The 17,923-nt window shown below is 37.9% G+C and overlaps 1 protein-coding gene across 1 annotated transcript in view; it reads left to right on the top strand.

Moving 5' to 3' along the window:
* The window catches only part of LOC149198822 (uncharacterized protein At2g27730, mitochondrial-like), an 83,983-nt gene that overhangs the window by 44,513 nt on the left and 21,547 nt on the right, over positions 1-17,923 (top strand). The window contains exon 2 of the mRNA XM_089402171.1: positions 12,354-12,392. Within this exon, the coding sequence (XP_089258297.1) occupies positions 12,354-12,392 (39 nt within the window). The remainder of the gene's footprint in view (positions 1-12,353; positions 12,393-17,923) is intronic.

Genomic DNA, 17,923 nt, shown 5'->3' with positions numbered 1-17,923 from the left:
ACTCTTGGATATAAGACTAGTCTGCTATTGTTAACTTTATGGCTTCAGGTAACCCTATTTCCAAGTCGACTTCGATGCATATTCTTGCACATGAATACTGATCCCTCATCTCTGCTTTGCCTATGTATTTTCCCAGGGTGTTACCAATCGTTTCTAGTGACTTTGGGTTCCAGCAGTGCAGTGGAAGATGAGGGAGGTGCACCCATACTGGAACTGTTGACGGCACATCTTGTGTCGGATCGAAATCTGGTGACCATAAGTTTAGATACAGACCCTGAGGTCCCATGAAATATGGTCCATTCCTAAAGATGAGATTTCTGTCTTCTACTGAATAAAAAACAAAGACAAAAAAGCCCTTACCAACCAGGAAACTTCTGATGCCTTCCTTTACTAGTGGTCGCCAGTTCCTCTGTACCCACGCCTCGACAGCCTTGGGGGAAGGCCATAGCCTTGTAAATTGACCGTTGAACCCTCTTTCAGCTAAGTTCAAAGCAAATCTACAGGAATCTTCAATGGGCAGGGCGACTGTGGGGATGCTGTCAAGTTTCTTTACAAACTTGTGCTGAGTTTCCCTTGCTGGGCGTTTACTACTGTCACCGATTAGCTTCCTAAATGCAAGGATCTTTGGTGGAGGAGGCGAAGGAGGAGGGGCATCAGGGCTCCCTCCCTAGGACATGGCGATGGAGGGAGTACTCAAATCGCACTAGGGGCTGCTGCGCGCGTGAAGTAGAGGTTTTCAAAACAAGTTCGGCTAATATCTTTCTTTCGCTTAATCTTTTAACATTAATGTGATTTAGGCATTATTGGTATAATACCCCTTATCCACTTAAAAATATTTAATTTCACCTAATTAGCCCCTTAATTGAAGAGTAACACCTTTTCGCACTTTAAAACTTTAATAATGATGAATGTCCTGTTTTTCTAACCTAATATTCTTTTAATAATAATAATTTTTTAAAGTTCTTTGACTTGAAATTATAACTTCTTCACTAATGTCCTTTTTTTGTAACTAATTCCGTTATATATATATATAATTTTTTTTGTCTTTTAAATATATATCCACTTACACACCTTTAAGTCCTTGGATAATTTCTTTTGTAATTGATGCCCTTTTTTATATATAATTTCCTTCACCTTCTAAATATATATACACATACACACCTTTATCTCCCTTTATAATTTCCTTCATGTAAAAAGATAAAACTTATCATTCACATAAAGAGATATTTGTATTTATATTGTTTTTCATATCCTTGCAAATACCATGGGTTGCTAAAACCACGAGCTTGTAAACCACCAACAACAATTAATGAGGAATCAATTGCACGTGCACTTTTTTAACAATAATTCAAAATCTTTATATATATATGAATGTTTTTTTTCCACAACACTAGAATTCTTTTGCAAAACTTTTACTTTTTACTTCTTTTCTTCTGTTAATTACAAGAATAAGAGTGGTTGAAAGCCTAAATGTGGTTAAAGACTTGGTGCAAAGGGAGACCACAATTGTTTTTATGTGACCAATCGCTGGATCAAATGACGACCCTTTGATGCCAAATGATATGAATAAAGTTTGTTTTAACTTTTCACACAAATATATTTAAAATATTTGGAATACAAAGAAGTCCATGTAGAGAATATATAAATAGTATAGAAGTAATCGATAGTAGAAAATATGATGATGAGCGTATAATTGGGGTCCCGCCTAAGCAGGAGTGCCCATTCATAGAGTCATATCCTTTGGGACATGTCCTATCATAATTTATTAATTATACTGTATTAATCATTATCATCATTATTATTTATATTTATTTTGTACATATTTATGTTCATAACATTTGATCTTCCAAAGGCTTTGCCATTGCGGGAAAGGTATCCCTACTATACACTTTGCTTGCCTGATCTCCCAAAGACTTTTCCATTGGGAGAGAAAGGTATTCCTACCTTACACTTTGCTCCTTAAGAGTCTTTTGCTTCAGATCCTTCCCCAAGTTGGGCGTGAGGTTTGTTTTCAAAGGTGTCTTGCCTTCTTTAGATGATCACTATCTCCCTAGTGTGCCTTCCTTCTCTCATTTAGATTCTCCCTCAATGCATTGTTGCTACCTCGCTTACACACCTAAGTTAATGTGGGGAAAAATTGTCAACCCCACTAGGTGTAGCCTTGGTGGAAAAGCTCAAAGAAGGGCTTGTCAGCGTGTTACCTAATCGCAACTCTCTTCGTCTAGGCTCTCTCCTAGCTAAAGCCAAGGGGGGTGGACCCCAAGGAATATTTCTAAAGGAAAGATTGTTAAACTAACAAAGTCCTAGGAGATAGTTAGTACATCAAGTAGAGGATTCACCATTCAACAACTTGAAAAAGATAACTTGAAGCAAATAAATGATTAACAAGTACAAATAACTATGAGCATATAAATATTGACAATGTAGATAGAGGAAATAGATTCAACAATATAGAATTTGCAAGGAAAGTATATGTGAGTAGACCAGTGCTAATATAATATACTTGCAAGAAATATATGCTCAAAATGAAATCACAATACTTGCATGTAAGGTATATCTTTCAAGTTACAATAAGTTGCAAGATTGGAAAGTTGCAAAACAAATGTTAGTGAATCAATACAAAACCACACTATCTAAAGATTTCCTGACAACCTTGAAAGATGAGCAACTAGATAGAAAATGAAATTTGCAAGTGAAGACAATTTGTACTTGAAAATGAAAATTGCTCAAATATAATATAATGTCATCGGAAGAAAATTAACATGCGCATGTAAATGAAATGTACAAGTACATAAAGTAAAGTGCTTGCAAGTAGAATAAGTGTATATTCTCACAATCTAACTTGTATGCATTTGAGAAAAGAGCTCAAATGATAACCAATTACATTCAAGGTGAAACAAAGTTGTATGTGAGTGTGTGAAACATAGTGTTCTTGGTTAATTTTAAGTAAATGCCTACTGTAGGGTGATCTCTTCCCCTCAGTTCCTTTAACTTGGCAAGTACTCCAGGTGAGTTGTAAGAAGTCTAGGACGAGGAGGTACTAGTCCATTGTTAACGAAACCTGCCTAGTTCCCCTTACAACCCACATGTCTTCGTTCCTACAAGGGACTAAGCCACACAAGAGAACTGCGAGGTTATACCTTTAAACCCTTCATCCAAAATCAAATCAAGAAAGTTGAATTAAAATTAGAGAAGAGTTGCCCTAAATGTTTATCAACCAAGCTTATGCTTGAAGGCAAATTTTAGAAGTGCAAGTCTAAATCTAATATGCGAATGGAATGTCAAAATGTTAATGCAATGTCTCAAATGAGGTATAGTGATAACAAGATGCTTCAAGTGAGTTGCAAGAAGTCTAGACAATGAGGTACTAGTCTATCGTTAAGGAAACCCCCCTAGTTCCCCTTACAATCCACATGCCTTCATTCCTACAAGGGGACCAAGCCACACAAGAGAACTGCGAGGTTATATGTTTTAACCCTTTATCGAAAATCAAATCAAGAAAGTTGAATGAAAATTAGAGAAGAGTTATCCTAAATATTTATCAACCAAGCTTATGCTTGGAGGTAAATTATAAAAGTGCAAATCTAAATCTAATATGCGAATGGAATGTCAAAATGTTAATGCAATGTCTGAAATGAGAATTAGTGAAAACAGGATGCTTCAAAGAGAGAGCGATCCACTTATGATTAAGGTCACTTTGTGCACAATATGATATTGATTTATAACAATAATCAATGACACATGTAACAATTACTTAATGAAAGAAGGCCAATGAAAGAAAGTTAGATCAAAAGTTAGAACGATAACTCAAATGCCTTTTTTTGGAAGTGCTCTATAAAATGTTTCTTCACTTGTAATATATTATGGCGATTAAACTAAGTGAGAATTATATCACAGAGAATAAGTAAATGATGGTAGATGAGATTGCTAATTCGAAAATAGAAGGACTACTTTAATCTAAGATATTAATGAGATGAAGACATGAGTTACTCAATTGCGACTAAATCATATAGCAAATTAGACAAAAGATGCAATGCAAGAGATTACATCCAAATACAATGAGGATGAAATTAAGCAAAGAACAAATTAGCGATTAGATCTAAACTAAACTAAGAAATAAAAAAATCCTCCTTTTTAAATGAGGAGGTTGGATACCGTCGTAAAATTCCCAAGCTCACTCAAGTAACAAGATTGCTTTATTATTATATATTACAAAGAAAGAGACCCTTTCAGAGTGAGAAGGGCCCAAATCCTCAAGGAAGGTTTTACAATGATATTAAACTTTGAAAAGAAAGAACCCTTCCTTAAGAAACCAGTGAGGAGATTTTACAAACTTATGGCAATGAGACACAAAGGAAATTCCTCAATACAACTCGAAATTTTTCAAAGGAATTTTACTCAAAAAACCCCAACCACTTAGAATGAAGAAATTTGCGAAAAGGAGAGAGGATAAGCCTCTTTTTGCTGACAGCCTTGTCATTGATGTCAATAGTTGATCGCTGATATAGCAGTGACTGGATGGCAAATATTCTTGAAGATGCAAGAAGATGACTACAACTCTTGTTTAAGTTGATGAAGTGCCAATCATGCTTCTTGATGACATGTCTATGATAAAAGACTACATGATGACTTATGTGGACCATGATGATGACTTAGGTGGACTACACTTGGAAGACTGCCTATACGACATAAACATGCTGACATGCCCGACCTCCAATGATCTTCATGATGACACCACATGATGACAAACCTCCAATAATGTTGAAGGAGACAAGGTGATGAAGAAGGCAATCAAGGACATGATGACACCACATGATGACAAACCTCCAACAATGTTGAAGGAGACAAGGTGATGAAGAAGGCAATCAAGGACATGATGGTGTCCCTACATTGAAGAAGGCAAGCATGATGATGACCCTACATTGAAGAAGGCAAGGACATAATAATGATGACCCTATGAAGACAAGGACATGACAAGGACACGATTATTAATGAAGGAATCACCATGAAGAAGCCCTACACTCCATTTCTGCACTCATAAAGGATTAGTCACATTAAAAAATATTTTTTGCTACCTTAGAGGCAAAATTCTTCCATGAGACCTACACCATCTTAAAGAGCATAATTTTTCCTTTCCAACGAGCTATTACTCAGCCCGAAACTCCAAGTGTTTAAAAGTTATGGATTTTACAAGTTAATGGTGTAATTCTGGTCACTGAGCCGACCTGAACATGTCAACACATGTCGGCTTGCATTTTAGACGTGGCTGTTCGTTTAAGGACGACAAAAGCATATTAATAAGAGGTTAGACCTCTGTTTTTTGCACAAGGATTTCGGTGAAGATCACAGAAGAGCTCAGATCACAGGAGAAGGATCTAGACAGGAGACAACAAGCTTGAGCTTACTCATGGCAAAATTTTAAAGACCTGTTCTCTCAAACAGTGATGAAAAATATCGGTGACCTTGGCACCTGTGGCTTCAAACACCTCGGATCTTTGGCTCAAAACTTTGGACTATGGTGCAGCTGTGACCTCAACCTCCATAGTTTTGAACAGTAATTACCTCTTGTAGCTCAGACCACTTAAAAGGCTCGGACTGTGGTGTAGCATAGATGCCAGTATCTTTGAACAGGGCTCAGATCAAGTGTCTTGGATTAGTGCAACAGTTGTGGTGATAGGTGCAACAACCAATCTATTTTGGCTGGGTCCCATTACATCTGTGTTGTAACTTGGAATAGACAACACTACAATTAACTCAGATTTTGGTGCAGCATTAACCTCTGATCTCTGTTCTAGCTTGGTTTATTGTACAGTGAATTGGTTGCTCAGGAAACACACACTCAGATCCCCGAAACAGTGATGTCTACTATCTTGGATAAGCTGTAAATGATACCTTAGCTCAGTGCAAACAAGACTGTGAGTTTATTACAGAACTTGGTCCAAGGACTGTGGACCGAACTGAGTACTCAGATCACACTCTTGACATTGTTTTGGAGCACTATTAAAGTCAATTCTTGGACTAGACATTGAACTAGTATTGAAGGCTCTTGTGTGAAGACTTGGTTCAGAACTTGTGCATCCCATTGAAGAGACCTTGAAGTATTCTTGAGGGAGCATTGTTCTTGAAGCATCATGAAGCAAATGTGACATACATCTTGGAATTGTCTTGAGGATAGTCTTGAGCAGACCTTGGAGTATCATCCTAGAAGTAACTTGTGAAGACATCTTGAAGAAGACATTATTGGAGACCATGATGCACTAAAGACATCACGAGGTGACTTGAAGAAATTGCTTGGATACGATGAAGTGCAGTGGCAATACCTCCTAATTGGCATGGTTGTCATTGATGATGTGATGTGTCGATTAAGTGAGGGGATAGCTGAAGATTGATAGGGCTTGGTGAAGAAGACTTTGGGAGCCGTGAAGTACAACCAATCATATCTTGACAAAGAAAAGCTATAAGATTGGTGTCTTTGGAGTTGGTGCTCCTAAACTCAAGGTTGGTGCCTTGGATAAGATAGGGTCGAAACCCTAGAGGTCGAAGCCTCACTAAAGTCCAAGTTGGTGCTTGGCAATAGGTTGGAGCCTAGGAGATTGAAGATTAGTGTCTTCGTCTAGGGTTGGAGCCTGGGAGATTGAAGATCGGTGTCTTCATCTAGGGTTAGAGCCCTATATATATTGTACTTGATTCATTGTAAAGAGTATATAAATAAAAACATTTATTCCTATTGTTCATTTTGTGTTCTAAATATAAGTGATCTAACTGGTAAAAGTAACAATTGAAAAGAAATACTGATTCACCCCACCTCTCAGTATTTCCAACAATATATAATGGTTAATTTGTGTGATTATTATAGAAGAGACATGTCTTTAAGGACATGGCTATTCATGAAGAGGCACCTACCTAGGTTTATAAGCGGGCCCTCATTTGTAACATCATCATCATCTGATATCTTCTGTTCATTCTCATATAAATATATTACTGTCCTATCATGGATATTTTCATATTTCAAAGCTTCTGAGTATTCTGTTGCGTTTATGAACTTTGTTCATAACAATCCTACTCTCCCAGGTATGAAAATATTTTTCTTGGTCAATGTTACTCCTGCATAAATTTTGGCTATAAAGCAATCCTTTGTAAAATCAATACAAGATACAATTATGCAAGAATCAGGGATGATTATGGAAGGAACATATCCGGAAATGTTCATGGGATCTACCAATAGAAACTACAATCCATTTGAATCACTAATGAATAAAATATTGTGTGCTACAAATGCAACAATCATGGTCACAAGGCACAAGATTGCAGGCTTGAAAATTCTCCAATCATAAAAACAAAAAAGCCAGCTATGAAAATGGAAAGGAAAAAGAAGGAAGATTGCAACTTAGCATTGATCACTGAAGATAAAGAAGATGAATGGTACATAGATAGTGGATGCTCAACACATATAACTGGAGATCAAAACAAATTTGTCAGCTTAAAAGAAAAGAGCGGCAATGTTGTATTTGGAGATAACTCTTCTGTCAAGATACTTGGAAAAGGTGTAGCAAGTCTTGGAAGCGAACATATGAAGTCACAAAATGTTTTGCTTGCTAAGGATTTGAAGAACAATCTTCTCAATGTTGGTAAGATGTGTGATCAAGGGTATGATCTCTTGTTTGACTCTTGAAATTGCGAAATCAGAGAAGAAGACTTAGGAAGATTGATTGCAACAACCACAAGAAGACCAAACAACATATACATTCTAGACCAAGCAAACAGAAGAAAATTGCAGCCAAACAAAAGAGTCGTAAGAACAACAAAGAAGGGAATGATAAGAAGACAAAAGTTACGCTGAGTGCCAAATGTTGAGGGTGAGCAGCCCCAAAGACCTGAGTCATCCTTTGCCATTGATGTCAAATACGGAGAAAAAAGGAAGTGCAGAATGGAGACCAAGTGAAGCATGGAGACAGGGGGAGCATGCGTGTTGACATCAATGACAAAGGGGGAGATTGTTTGAAAAGCTGTCATTGATGTCAAAGGGTGAATGGACCAACAGTTGTTTGATGATTTGCATGCACAAATCAAGTAAATTTGGTTGCAAGGACCTCTTAGTTTGGTAGCCCTTGTCTTGCCATTTCATTTGATAGGTGGCACATTTTGTGGGTCCTCTTAGTTGGAGAGGTATAAATTTTTGAAGACTGATGCCTCAAATCAATGGTTTTGCAGCAGCATCCTGCCCCTCAATGAGCTTAAACATTTGTTGTTGTCTCTAAAAGAAGTCTAAATTCATGGGTCCAAATCTGCTTGAAAGAAGATTATATGGAAGGCAAAAATTTTAAATGTCCTAATGTCCCCCTAATCAAGTCAGTTCATGTCGGCTTCAGCAAAAGTCACATCCTTTGATTAGGCAGGTCGGCCCCAAACTAGGCTCTTCCAACCGCTATATATTGACCCAACTCGTGGGCAATTGAGGCAGGGTAATGCAGATTATCTGAGGCAGAAAGAGAGGAGAAGTAAACCAAGGTCTGAGCTTCATAGAATATCTGAAGAAGGCCGAATCACAAGGAGGGTTTTTTTTTTTGTTTGGTTATCTTGTTCCGTTTATATCTGGGTTGGTTTTCTGTGCATAATTTGCTACTGATCTGAGGTTTCCTGAAGCAGTTCAAGGCTTCTTTCTGAGGTTATTTTCCTGCAGTTGTTTTTCAGCCACCTGTGGAATTTTGGCCCCCCTTTCCTGAGGCCCACTGCACCCCTATAAGGCTCTTTGACGGATCTGCAGCCCTAATTCAGGCCTGTCTGAGGCCCTATTTCGGGCTGCTCTGAGGCCCTAATCTGACTCCCTCCTGAGGTTATTTGGATCTCTTTTTCTGAAAAGAAATTTTGGAGAAACAAGGGTCTGTTCTGGGCAATGTTGCATTAATCGTTATCGGGATAATATCGGCACGAGGAAAAAATCGTAAAAAATCGTAATTATCGGGAAAAAATCGTTTGGTACAAAAATATTCATTTTTTTTTAATATCTAAACCATCTACAACATAAAATAAATACATTGACACATAAATATGATAAAAGAACTAATATATAAGATGTTTAATATCATTTCTAGTGCTAAAATCACACATAACATTGAATCATGTCCTGAATAGTAAGTCCTGACTCCTGACTCCCAACTCAGCCTCAAAATATCAACAAAAAATATAATAATGTATCTCATCATGTCATAATGTCATATACAATAAAATGAAGAAAATAACTAAAGTCCAATCCTATTGATTTCCTCTGCCCATCTTGCGAGAAAATGCCACAGCTTTCCCTTTCCCTCTAGATGTAGATGCTGGTGCTGGTGGAGTTGGTAGTGGAGTCTGCTATGCTCTAGAAGCTGAAGAACTAGAAGTAGGAGCTATAGGAGGTAGACCACATCCTCTACTGGTGGCAGGGGTAGCCCGGGCAGGTGGTGTCACTTGGAAACATTACAATCTCCCAATCCTGAAATCCTGAAAAACTGAGAAGTCTTCTGCATTTTCATCGTTTTACTTGAATTTTTAACATTATCATGAATAGCATATCAATACTAGGGCCTAGACTTGATCATTAAGCTGCCTCACTCAAAAATTATTTGTTTCTTTCAAAAAAAAATTGCATTTCGAACATTTAGCATCCCTTATAAAACCTCGGTGCCCCGACTGTGCAAATGATTTCATTAAAAAAAAAAAACATTATAAAACCTCGCTGCCGGAGACCCCCACGATATTTTTGATTGTTATCGCGATAAATTCGAATTTATCAAATTATCGCGATATTTTCATAAAAATTGTGCAAAAAAAATTACCCGCGATAAATTCGTATAAAAATCGCAATAAAACGATAAAATCGGGATTTTTATCGCAATTTTCACAACACTGGTTCTGAGGTCTAATTCGGCCTTCCTGAACCCCCTCTATTTGCACTCAGTCTGAGGATTATATTCGCTGATCTGAGGTCTGTTTGCACTGTTTTGAGGTTTGCCTGGTGGTTTCTTAAGTTCTGTTTGAAGTCTGTCCTGGCCAGCAAGGAGATCCGAATTTGATGCTAAGGCTGAACCGTTTTTTCTGAAGCAGATTAAGGAGCTGATTTGAGTAAATTTCACCTCTGGTTAGGTCCCACTGGAAGCATTATCCTAAGTCAATTTAAGACAGGTCTGAAGGTGAAGCTGAGGCATCTTGGAGCAGACTTTATAGCTAGACGTATAGCAGACTTTTGGGAGCTTGATTCTTTGAGGGCATATACTAATATTTGAAGACCTTGACATATGAACTGTGGCATACCTTTGATAAATTGAAGCAGACACTTGACATGTGTTCAGGCAAGTCAGAAGTATCATTTGTAGCAAACCCTTTTGGAGCAGATCTTGAGATGTTACAGACCATTTCTTGACGCAGACTTTGATCACTATAGCAAATCTTTGGTGTTTGATCTGAAGGAGATTTTTGAAGTCTTGGAGCAAAAGACAAAGTAAGGGCATTTGTGATCTCGGTGATCGAGGTATGCATTTTCATTGTTGAACTATATACAGTATAAGTTGATGCAGCATGCAGATTGGATATAGGACAAAGGACAGTACCGAAGTTTTTTGAATATTGTTGTATTTGGGCCATTGTTCCTGGTATGGGAGCCCAAGAAGATTCTGTTTTATCTTTTATTCTATAGGGTGGCAGGGTGGTGCTAGGAGGTTGTAGCTTCTTTCAGGAGGTTGTTGCCACCTTCCAGTGGGAGCTGGTAAATTTTTGGTTTGTAGCCCTTCCAGTTGTAGTTGGTAAACCGGATGTTGTAGCTTCCCTTATAATATAAAAATATTGTTCATATATATTTTGTGTTCGCTTGCTGTGATGTTATTGATTAATTGTTTTGATACTTAAATTGTTGAAATTTATAAAATATTGATTCACCCCCCCTCAGTATTTCCAACAGTCTCAATGCAAGTTAACTGAATCCTAGTTTGTTATTTTTGGTTGGAATGCTTATGTGGTTATAGCCTATAGGGTATTGTCTAAAATCAGTTAATATTTCAATGGCAATGTCTAGCTCAATTGAAGAAATGAAGTTTAAGACCATTTGAGGCTGCTTCAACCTTTCCCATCTTGTTTTTGGTGTCAAACCTCTAAAGCTAGGATGCTCTTGTTTGGTTAGGAAAGATGCACTGGTCTGTGTCTAACAGTGGAAAGATGATGGAGATGGGAACACTATATTCCTTAGATGATGGTTTTTTTATACACTTGTGGATCTCCAAGTGTATCAAAGTGGCAAGTGTGGATCCACCAAAACATAGTAAAAACAAAATTATCTTGGAATTGTTTCACATGGATGAAAACGATACACCACTTTCAATCTCACCCCACATTTTTGATTATCTAATATTTCAAGTTTTCTGATCTATAAACATGTTGCCACAGTCCACTTCTATAGCCTAAATTCTCCTAATGTTTAGGCCTTGTGGAGTCAAGTTGTGGGTTTTGTATTTTTATTGGCTCCATATTGATATAACTGAATACTGTGACAGTTATTCTCCTTTGTGTTGAAAGTCTAAGACATGGTTTAAAAATAGGGCATAAGATTTGGCTTGCACATCTAATTGATGCATCATATTCTGAAATCTTTATGTCTCTTGTTTTTCTTGCATGTGTGTGTGTGTAATATCTGTATTGTAGCTGGCCTTTCAGAAAAAATTTCAAATCCATTTCCCCTGTCTGAGTATCCATTTCAATGCAAGTTAGCTGAATCCCAGTCTATAGATTTTGGCTGGAATATTTTGTGTTTATAGGGTATTGCATGACCTAAAATCATTTGAATGGCAGAGTCTAACTCAATGAAGAAATGAAGTTTAAGACCATTTTAGGCCGATTTAACTCCTCTCATCTTGATCTCATTGTCAGCCTTGAGTGCTAGGATGTTGCTTGTTTGATAAGCAGGAGAGATGCAATAAGTGTGTGGACCTGCCTCTAAGAATGAGAGGAAGGGGATGGAGATGGAAGATATACATTCCTAAGAATATGGTTTTGTTTGTACTCATGTGGATCTCCAAGTGTATTGAAGTGGCAAGTGTGTGGACCTATCGAGCCACAATGAGAACATAGGTACCTAATAAGTATGGGGCTATGTGAGAATCCTGAGATGTGTCAGCATTAAAATAAATGCAGGATTTAATAATCGAACTTCATTGGGTCCAATGTTGATTCGCTGCGAAGTAATGTAAAGTGTAATTATTTGACATTTAACTTTGTCTTCTGGTCATCTAAACGATTCTTTTCCACCTGGTCTATGGTCTGTTTCAACAGTAATGGTTGCCATATAGCTGATCGATAACTGACAAGGTACTCTTTGATGTTTGCAGAAAATGGAGCAAGAGAAGCTGGAGAAACTTGCACGTAAGGTACATACTGTTTGAACTGTTTTGAAAGAATTAGAGAGCAAGCCACCTTCATCTTGATTCTTTAATTAATGTCAATGATGAAATTGAAAGACATTGTGTTTCTCTTAAAAACCAAAATATTTTGTTTGATCTTTAATGTGATAAAAGTGAAAACTTTCTTTTAAACAATAAAATGGAAGAAACACAGTTAGATGAATGCTTATATTAAAAGTGCTTTAAAGACAAGTAAATTCTTTGAAACTTTACTTGCTATTGCCTATTTTTATCTTTCTTTTGGCAATTTATGTATGTGCCTTTTTAGGGTAACACTACACATGAAGAGCATCTGTTTATTGAAGAACAAGAAAAATGAATCTTTCATAGCCTATTGCTTTGTCACTCCAAGTGGGGTCATCTACAGAACTTGATGGGATTTCCTAGCTGTTAGGACTTGATGTTTCTCAACAACATAACCAGTTGCTACATAGCTCTATGGGGCTTTTACTGTCTTTTATTTGAAAAAACAAATGCCCATAGCAACACCTTGTTTTGGTCTATGACTCTACTATTATTTTCCCCTGAAATTCTCCGTTAGCACCTACATATTCCACTTCTTTCTCCTGTTCCAAATTTTTATTCTACATTGTGGGCTTCCTCCCCTTGGATCAATCTTTCTTGTCCTTGCAGGTTGCATAGCATCTTCCTCCTCTTGTTTTAAGTTCAGGCCTTGAAAGGCGTTACACTTCTACTAATATTAGTTTCTTCATATTGCTTGCTTGGCTTTGACAATTTCTCAGTACCTTGTAAAGTAAAGATTTGTTTCTGATTTTCCTCAAGTACAACCTTTGAATAAGATCTAGAAGATGACTATATTCATTGCAACTTCTACGTTTTAACAGGGCATTCTACTTTTCTAGGCATTCCAAGGAAAAAAGATATCAAACAACCTTGATGAACATAAGCTCTTTAGGGAAACTCAGGGTTGCGGGGGAGCAGCGTCCCCCTCTCCCACGAACCCGCTCCCAATTCGCACTCCCAAAATCCTTGACGAAGGGTGTAGGAATGATGTGGATTCAAAAACTTACTGGTTTCTCTATGCATGTGGGATACCATTCAATGTTCTTCACTCACCTTATTGGCATGAAATGGTTTCTGCCATAAATGATGCCCCCAAAGGATACAAGAGCCCTAGGTATGACAATGCTGGAACCGTTGAACTTGATCATGAAAAAGCAAAAATATCACATTCTTTGAGTAGAATGACAAATTCTTGGACTGAGCATGGGGTGTCCATTGTATCTGATGGATGGACAAATGTAAAAGGCAAGCCATTGATAAGTGTTGTTGTTGTGTCCGTTAGTGGTGCCATCTTTCTTTCAGCATATAATTACTCAGAGAAGTTCAACACTGACATCAACATTACAAAACCATTAGTTGAAACAATTGAACATATTGGGCCATACAATGTCATCCAAGCTATCATTGATAATGCTCCTAACTATAAGGCAGTGGGAGCAGTTATTGAGGATAAATACCTCAACATATTTTGGTCTAGGTGTTTGGTTCACACAATGAACCTTTTGATGCATGATATTATAAAACTAACAATACAAAATGGATTGGTGATTTGTACAAGAGAGGCACACAAATGATAAAATTTATTACAAATCATAGCAATACCCTTGGGCTTTTTTGCAGTCACTCAAGATTGGAGCTGTTGAAGATTGCGAAGACTAGATTTGCTAGCTATTACCTCACCTTCAGGCGCCTTTTGAAGGGAAGAGAGTCATTGGCTAAAATGGTATCAAGTCCATACTGGCAGGTATTAAAGAACAGGGTGACAAACGCAGTGGACAAGCAAGGCTTTGAACATGTGTAAGAGACTGCTCGTGATGGTCTATTTTGGGCATGTGTGAGGCAAGTATTGCAATTCACCAAGCCCATTTATAGCATGATTCGTTTTGTAGATATAGATAAACCAATGATTTGGGAGGTGTATGAGCAGATGGATACCATGTTGGGGCAAATAAAAGATATTATTGAGGAAGATGATCCCAACTTGTATACACTGATTCACAATTGTGTGTGTGTACATGGTGGGATAAACTTAATGTTCCACTACATGCCTTGGCGTATATCCTTATGCTAAAATACTACTCTCCATTTTGGTTGGGCCAACTTTCACCTAGGGGTGGGGTTAGGATCAAACCCTATACAGATCCAGAGGTATCTAAAGGATATATGGAAGCATTAGACAAGTTGGTACCTAACAAGGAGGAGTGTGCTAATATGCGTCTTGACTTAGTCAGATACTTTAGCTGCATTGGTTTGTTTGATTCTTTGCATGCAATGGAAGATAGAGATAGATTTGATGCTCTCACATGGTGGGAAGCATACGGGGGCAAGGGACTTTTACCAAAATTGGCAAAGAAAGTTCTCTCACAGGTTGTAAATACTTCTTCTGCGGATATGTGTTGGAGCACCTTCAACTTCATACATAATGTGAGAAGAAACATACTCAATGAAAACTGGGAAGAAAGCTTGGTTTATGTGCACTACAACTTGAGGTTGTTGAGTCATTATTGTGATTGGGCTTATGAGGATCCAACATATAAAATTTGGGACAACCACTCAGAGGACGATAGTTTGGAGGATGGCACTATACATCTTGAAGAATTGGAAGCAAAGTTCATGAGAGATGATGACAAAGCAACATCAACCATGCCACCCCCACCATCTAGTAGCAGTGCTAGTGCTCGAGTTCCAAGTATTATTCCTTTGTTGTCACCGCCTCCATCTACATCCTCACGTGGAGGGCATGTGCCTTCTGGTTCTGGTCGTGCCACTGTGCGAGAGGAGACTCCTAGAAGACCACCACAACCTGCTCAGACATTAGACGTTTCTCGTGGCGGCAAGAGGAAGCTGTAGATAATAGATTTACTTGTCTTTTGTAGTTTCTAGTAGTTGCAATAACTGTTGACCCTTTCATATTTATTATGATATTTTCTGTAAACAATCTATGACAATTTAAGTTTGAAGTTTGAAGTTGGCAGTTATAACTCATTGGTAATGAATTATGAATATGTTGTTTCATAAAAGTTGAAAATTGTTTCATTTCATGTTAGATATTCTTTCTTGTAATGGTTACACTTAGCTTACAAGTACAACTTTGGTGATCAATTATGATAAATGTTAGATATTGAATTTTGAAAGCTTGAAACTTTAAGATTGATGAATCATGAGACTCAATATATTGTATGTTACGAACTTGTGGACGTGGTTGATGAAGATTATAACTTCTAGATGATTGTTGTTATATGGTTTAATCTATGTTTTTTTATGCTTTTTATATCTAATTCATCATTCTACATGCTTTTGTCGACATATATGCATCAAAATATAAAAAAGTATATATTATATAAAAAAATGCTCCCCGATTCGCTCCCAAATCAGGAGCATTTTAAAATGTTGGTCCCGCTCCCAAGTAACCTTGGGGCAACTTATCCCACATAAACTGGTTTTGAAAAACTTCATTAATATGCTCAAGATGAAGTATATGTACATACCATAGCCTTCTCTCAAGGCTAATACAAGTCCATTAGCTCTAAACCTTAACTAGGGAAAACATGAAACCCCTTAGCTCAATTAGGGAGTTCCAATATGCAAGAATCACTATAACACATCCTCAAGGCAAGAGACCCACTTTTCTTTTTCTTCTTTGCCAAAGATACCCTGGGGTTTTATCCCTAATATCAAACCTCCAAGGGATAAACCGTAGTGCTAGACTTCCAAAGATACTCAAAGATATCGTGAGAAGATCAAGAAATCTTAATGACTCCAAGCAAGAGAGAGAGAGAGAGAGAGAGAGAGAGAGAGAGAGAGAGAGAGGTCAAGTACAAGTGGAGAGTCAAGAGATAGAGACGTGTCGCGCGGAATGGGTCGATCTTGCGGACAAGATAGACCTTCCTAGAATCTAAAGAAGACCTAACAACAAGCAAACCAACCAGACACTATCTTTCTCTAAATATGCTTCAATAAACAATAGCAAACAAGTGTTTTTAGGGCCTACCTTTGGTCCAACGCAAGCTTGTGGATGCCCTCGCTCTTTTGATCCAAATGAGCTCCTCTTCGCGAATCTGCAAACACAAACAAGGCAAACAAATTAAATAGCACCTGAAAAGCCAATTGCATAAAACATATTTAACATGAAAGTCAAGGAGTCCATGAAACAAATAACATAAGATACTTGTTGAGAAAAATGAGTTTGGTTGTATTAATTCAAAAGAAGAAGAACTTTACAACCTTTGCCTTGACGCTGTACAAGCTCCTCCCAGGGTCCAACAAGATGTCTCCTCTACTTTGACAAGTTTCACTCACTCTCCAATGGAACCAAGAGGTATGTGATCTCTCCTCTCAAGCTCAACCAAAGAGTCTTAATTTCACCAGCATTTACCCTCAAAATGTTCAGCTTCTAACCTCCCTAGTCCTCACCCCAATGCCTGTATTTATAGTGCAATGGAGGGAAGTTACTAGGTCCTCCTTCAAAGGGATAAAGCTCTCCTTCAAAGGGATAACTCCTTTAGTCAAGGGATTAACTCCTCTTTTGGGATGCATGAACCACCTCAAAGCGAACAATCCACGTCAAAATTCCTTCTAGAAAACTCTAGAATTAACCCAAAGTGAGTTTTTTAAGATAAAAATTGCGCCTTTTGACTTTCATAGGGGTTCGCACCTGCACCGTTAGGAACAGAGCGGGTAGGTACGCAGCTTTTGTACACAGAAGGTGCGGGACCGCAGGTGACCATGAGAGAAAGTGCGGAACCAGAGTTACATTGATTTTTAATGTCTTTCTCCCACTTCCAAAGCTTGATTTGAAGAGCTGAGGTCTTAGACTTGCTTAGGAGGACATTACAAGTGATGATAGACCCATACTGACTGCAAATAATCATGGTGACGATATTTTTGTGTAACAAGAGGTCAAGTACAAGTGGAGAGTCAAGAGAGAGAAAGAAGAGTGAACATCATCGATGTATCCTCCACAAGAGAGAACCCTAGTCACAAGAGCAAACTCCAAGAATTTAAGTGGAAAGAGAAGAGAGATACAATCATGTGATGTGATGATTACAATAAGGATTGTCTCCTTTATTTATATGAGAGTTAAGGGCAACCAACAATAGATTGTGGGCCTAAGCCCATACAAGCAATCTATAGTGGGCACTTGTAGGCCAACACAAGTGAAGTACTCCACTTTTAAGTACACATGTCATGCTCCAAGGCGATTCCATTCACAGTATGGGCTCGAGGATGATATAACTACACATGGTAAGTACACATCCCTTCATCACAAGCATCCATGGACTCCATTGATTCTCTGAAGCAATATACACCACTAGGTTAGTTGCTTCTTGCATGATCACTGTTGCAACACAACTATCCTTGAGCTAATTCCAAGCCATTCAACAAGAATCCATGTAACCCCATGCTATCTAGGGCCCGATGGCGTCCTCCAAAGATGTAAAACACTCCTCCTCCCAAGTAGGGTGTTCTCCAAG

Source organism: Pinus tabuliformis, chromosome 2_1, assembly GCF_031772625.1.
Source record: "Pinus tabuliformis cultivar Carrire ecotype Pingquan chromosome 2_1, CPIR1, whole genome shotgun sequence".
Taxonomy (NCBI): Eukaryota; Viridiplantae; Streptophyta; class Pinopsida; order Pinales; family Pinaceae; genus Pinus; species Pinus tabuliformis.
The sequence above is the reverse complement of the archived record's forward strand: the minus strand, read 5'-3'. Positions and strand labels throughout refer to the sequence as shown.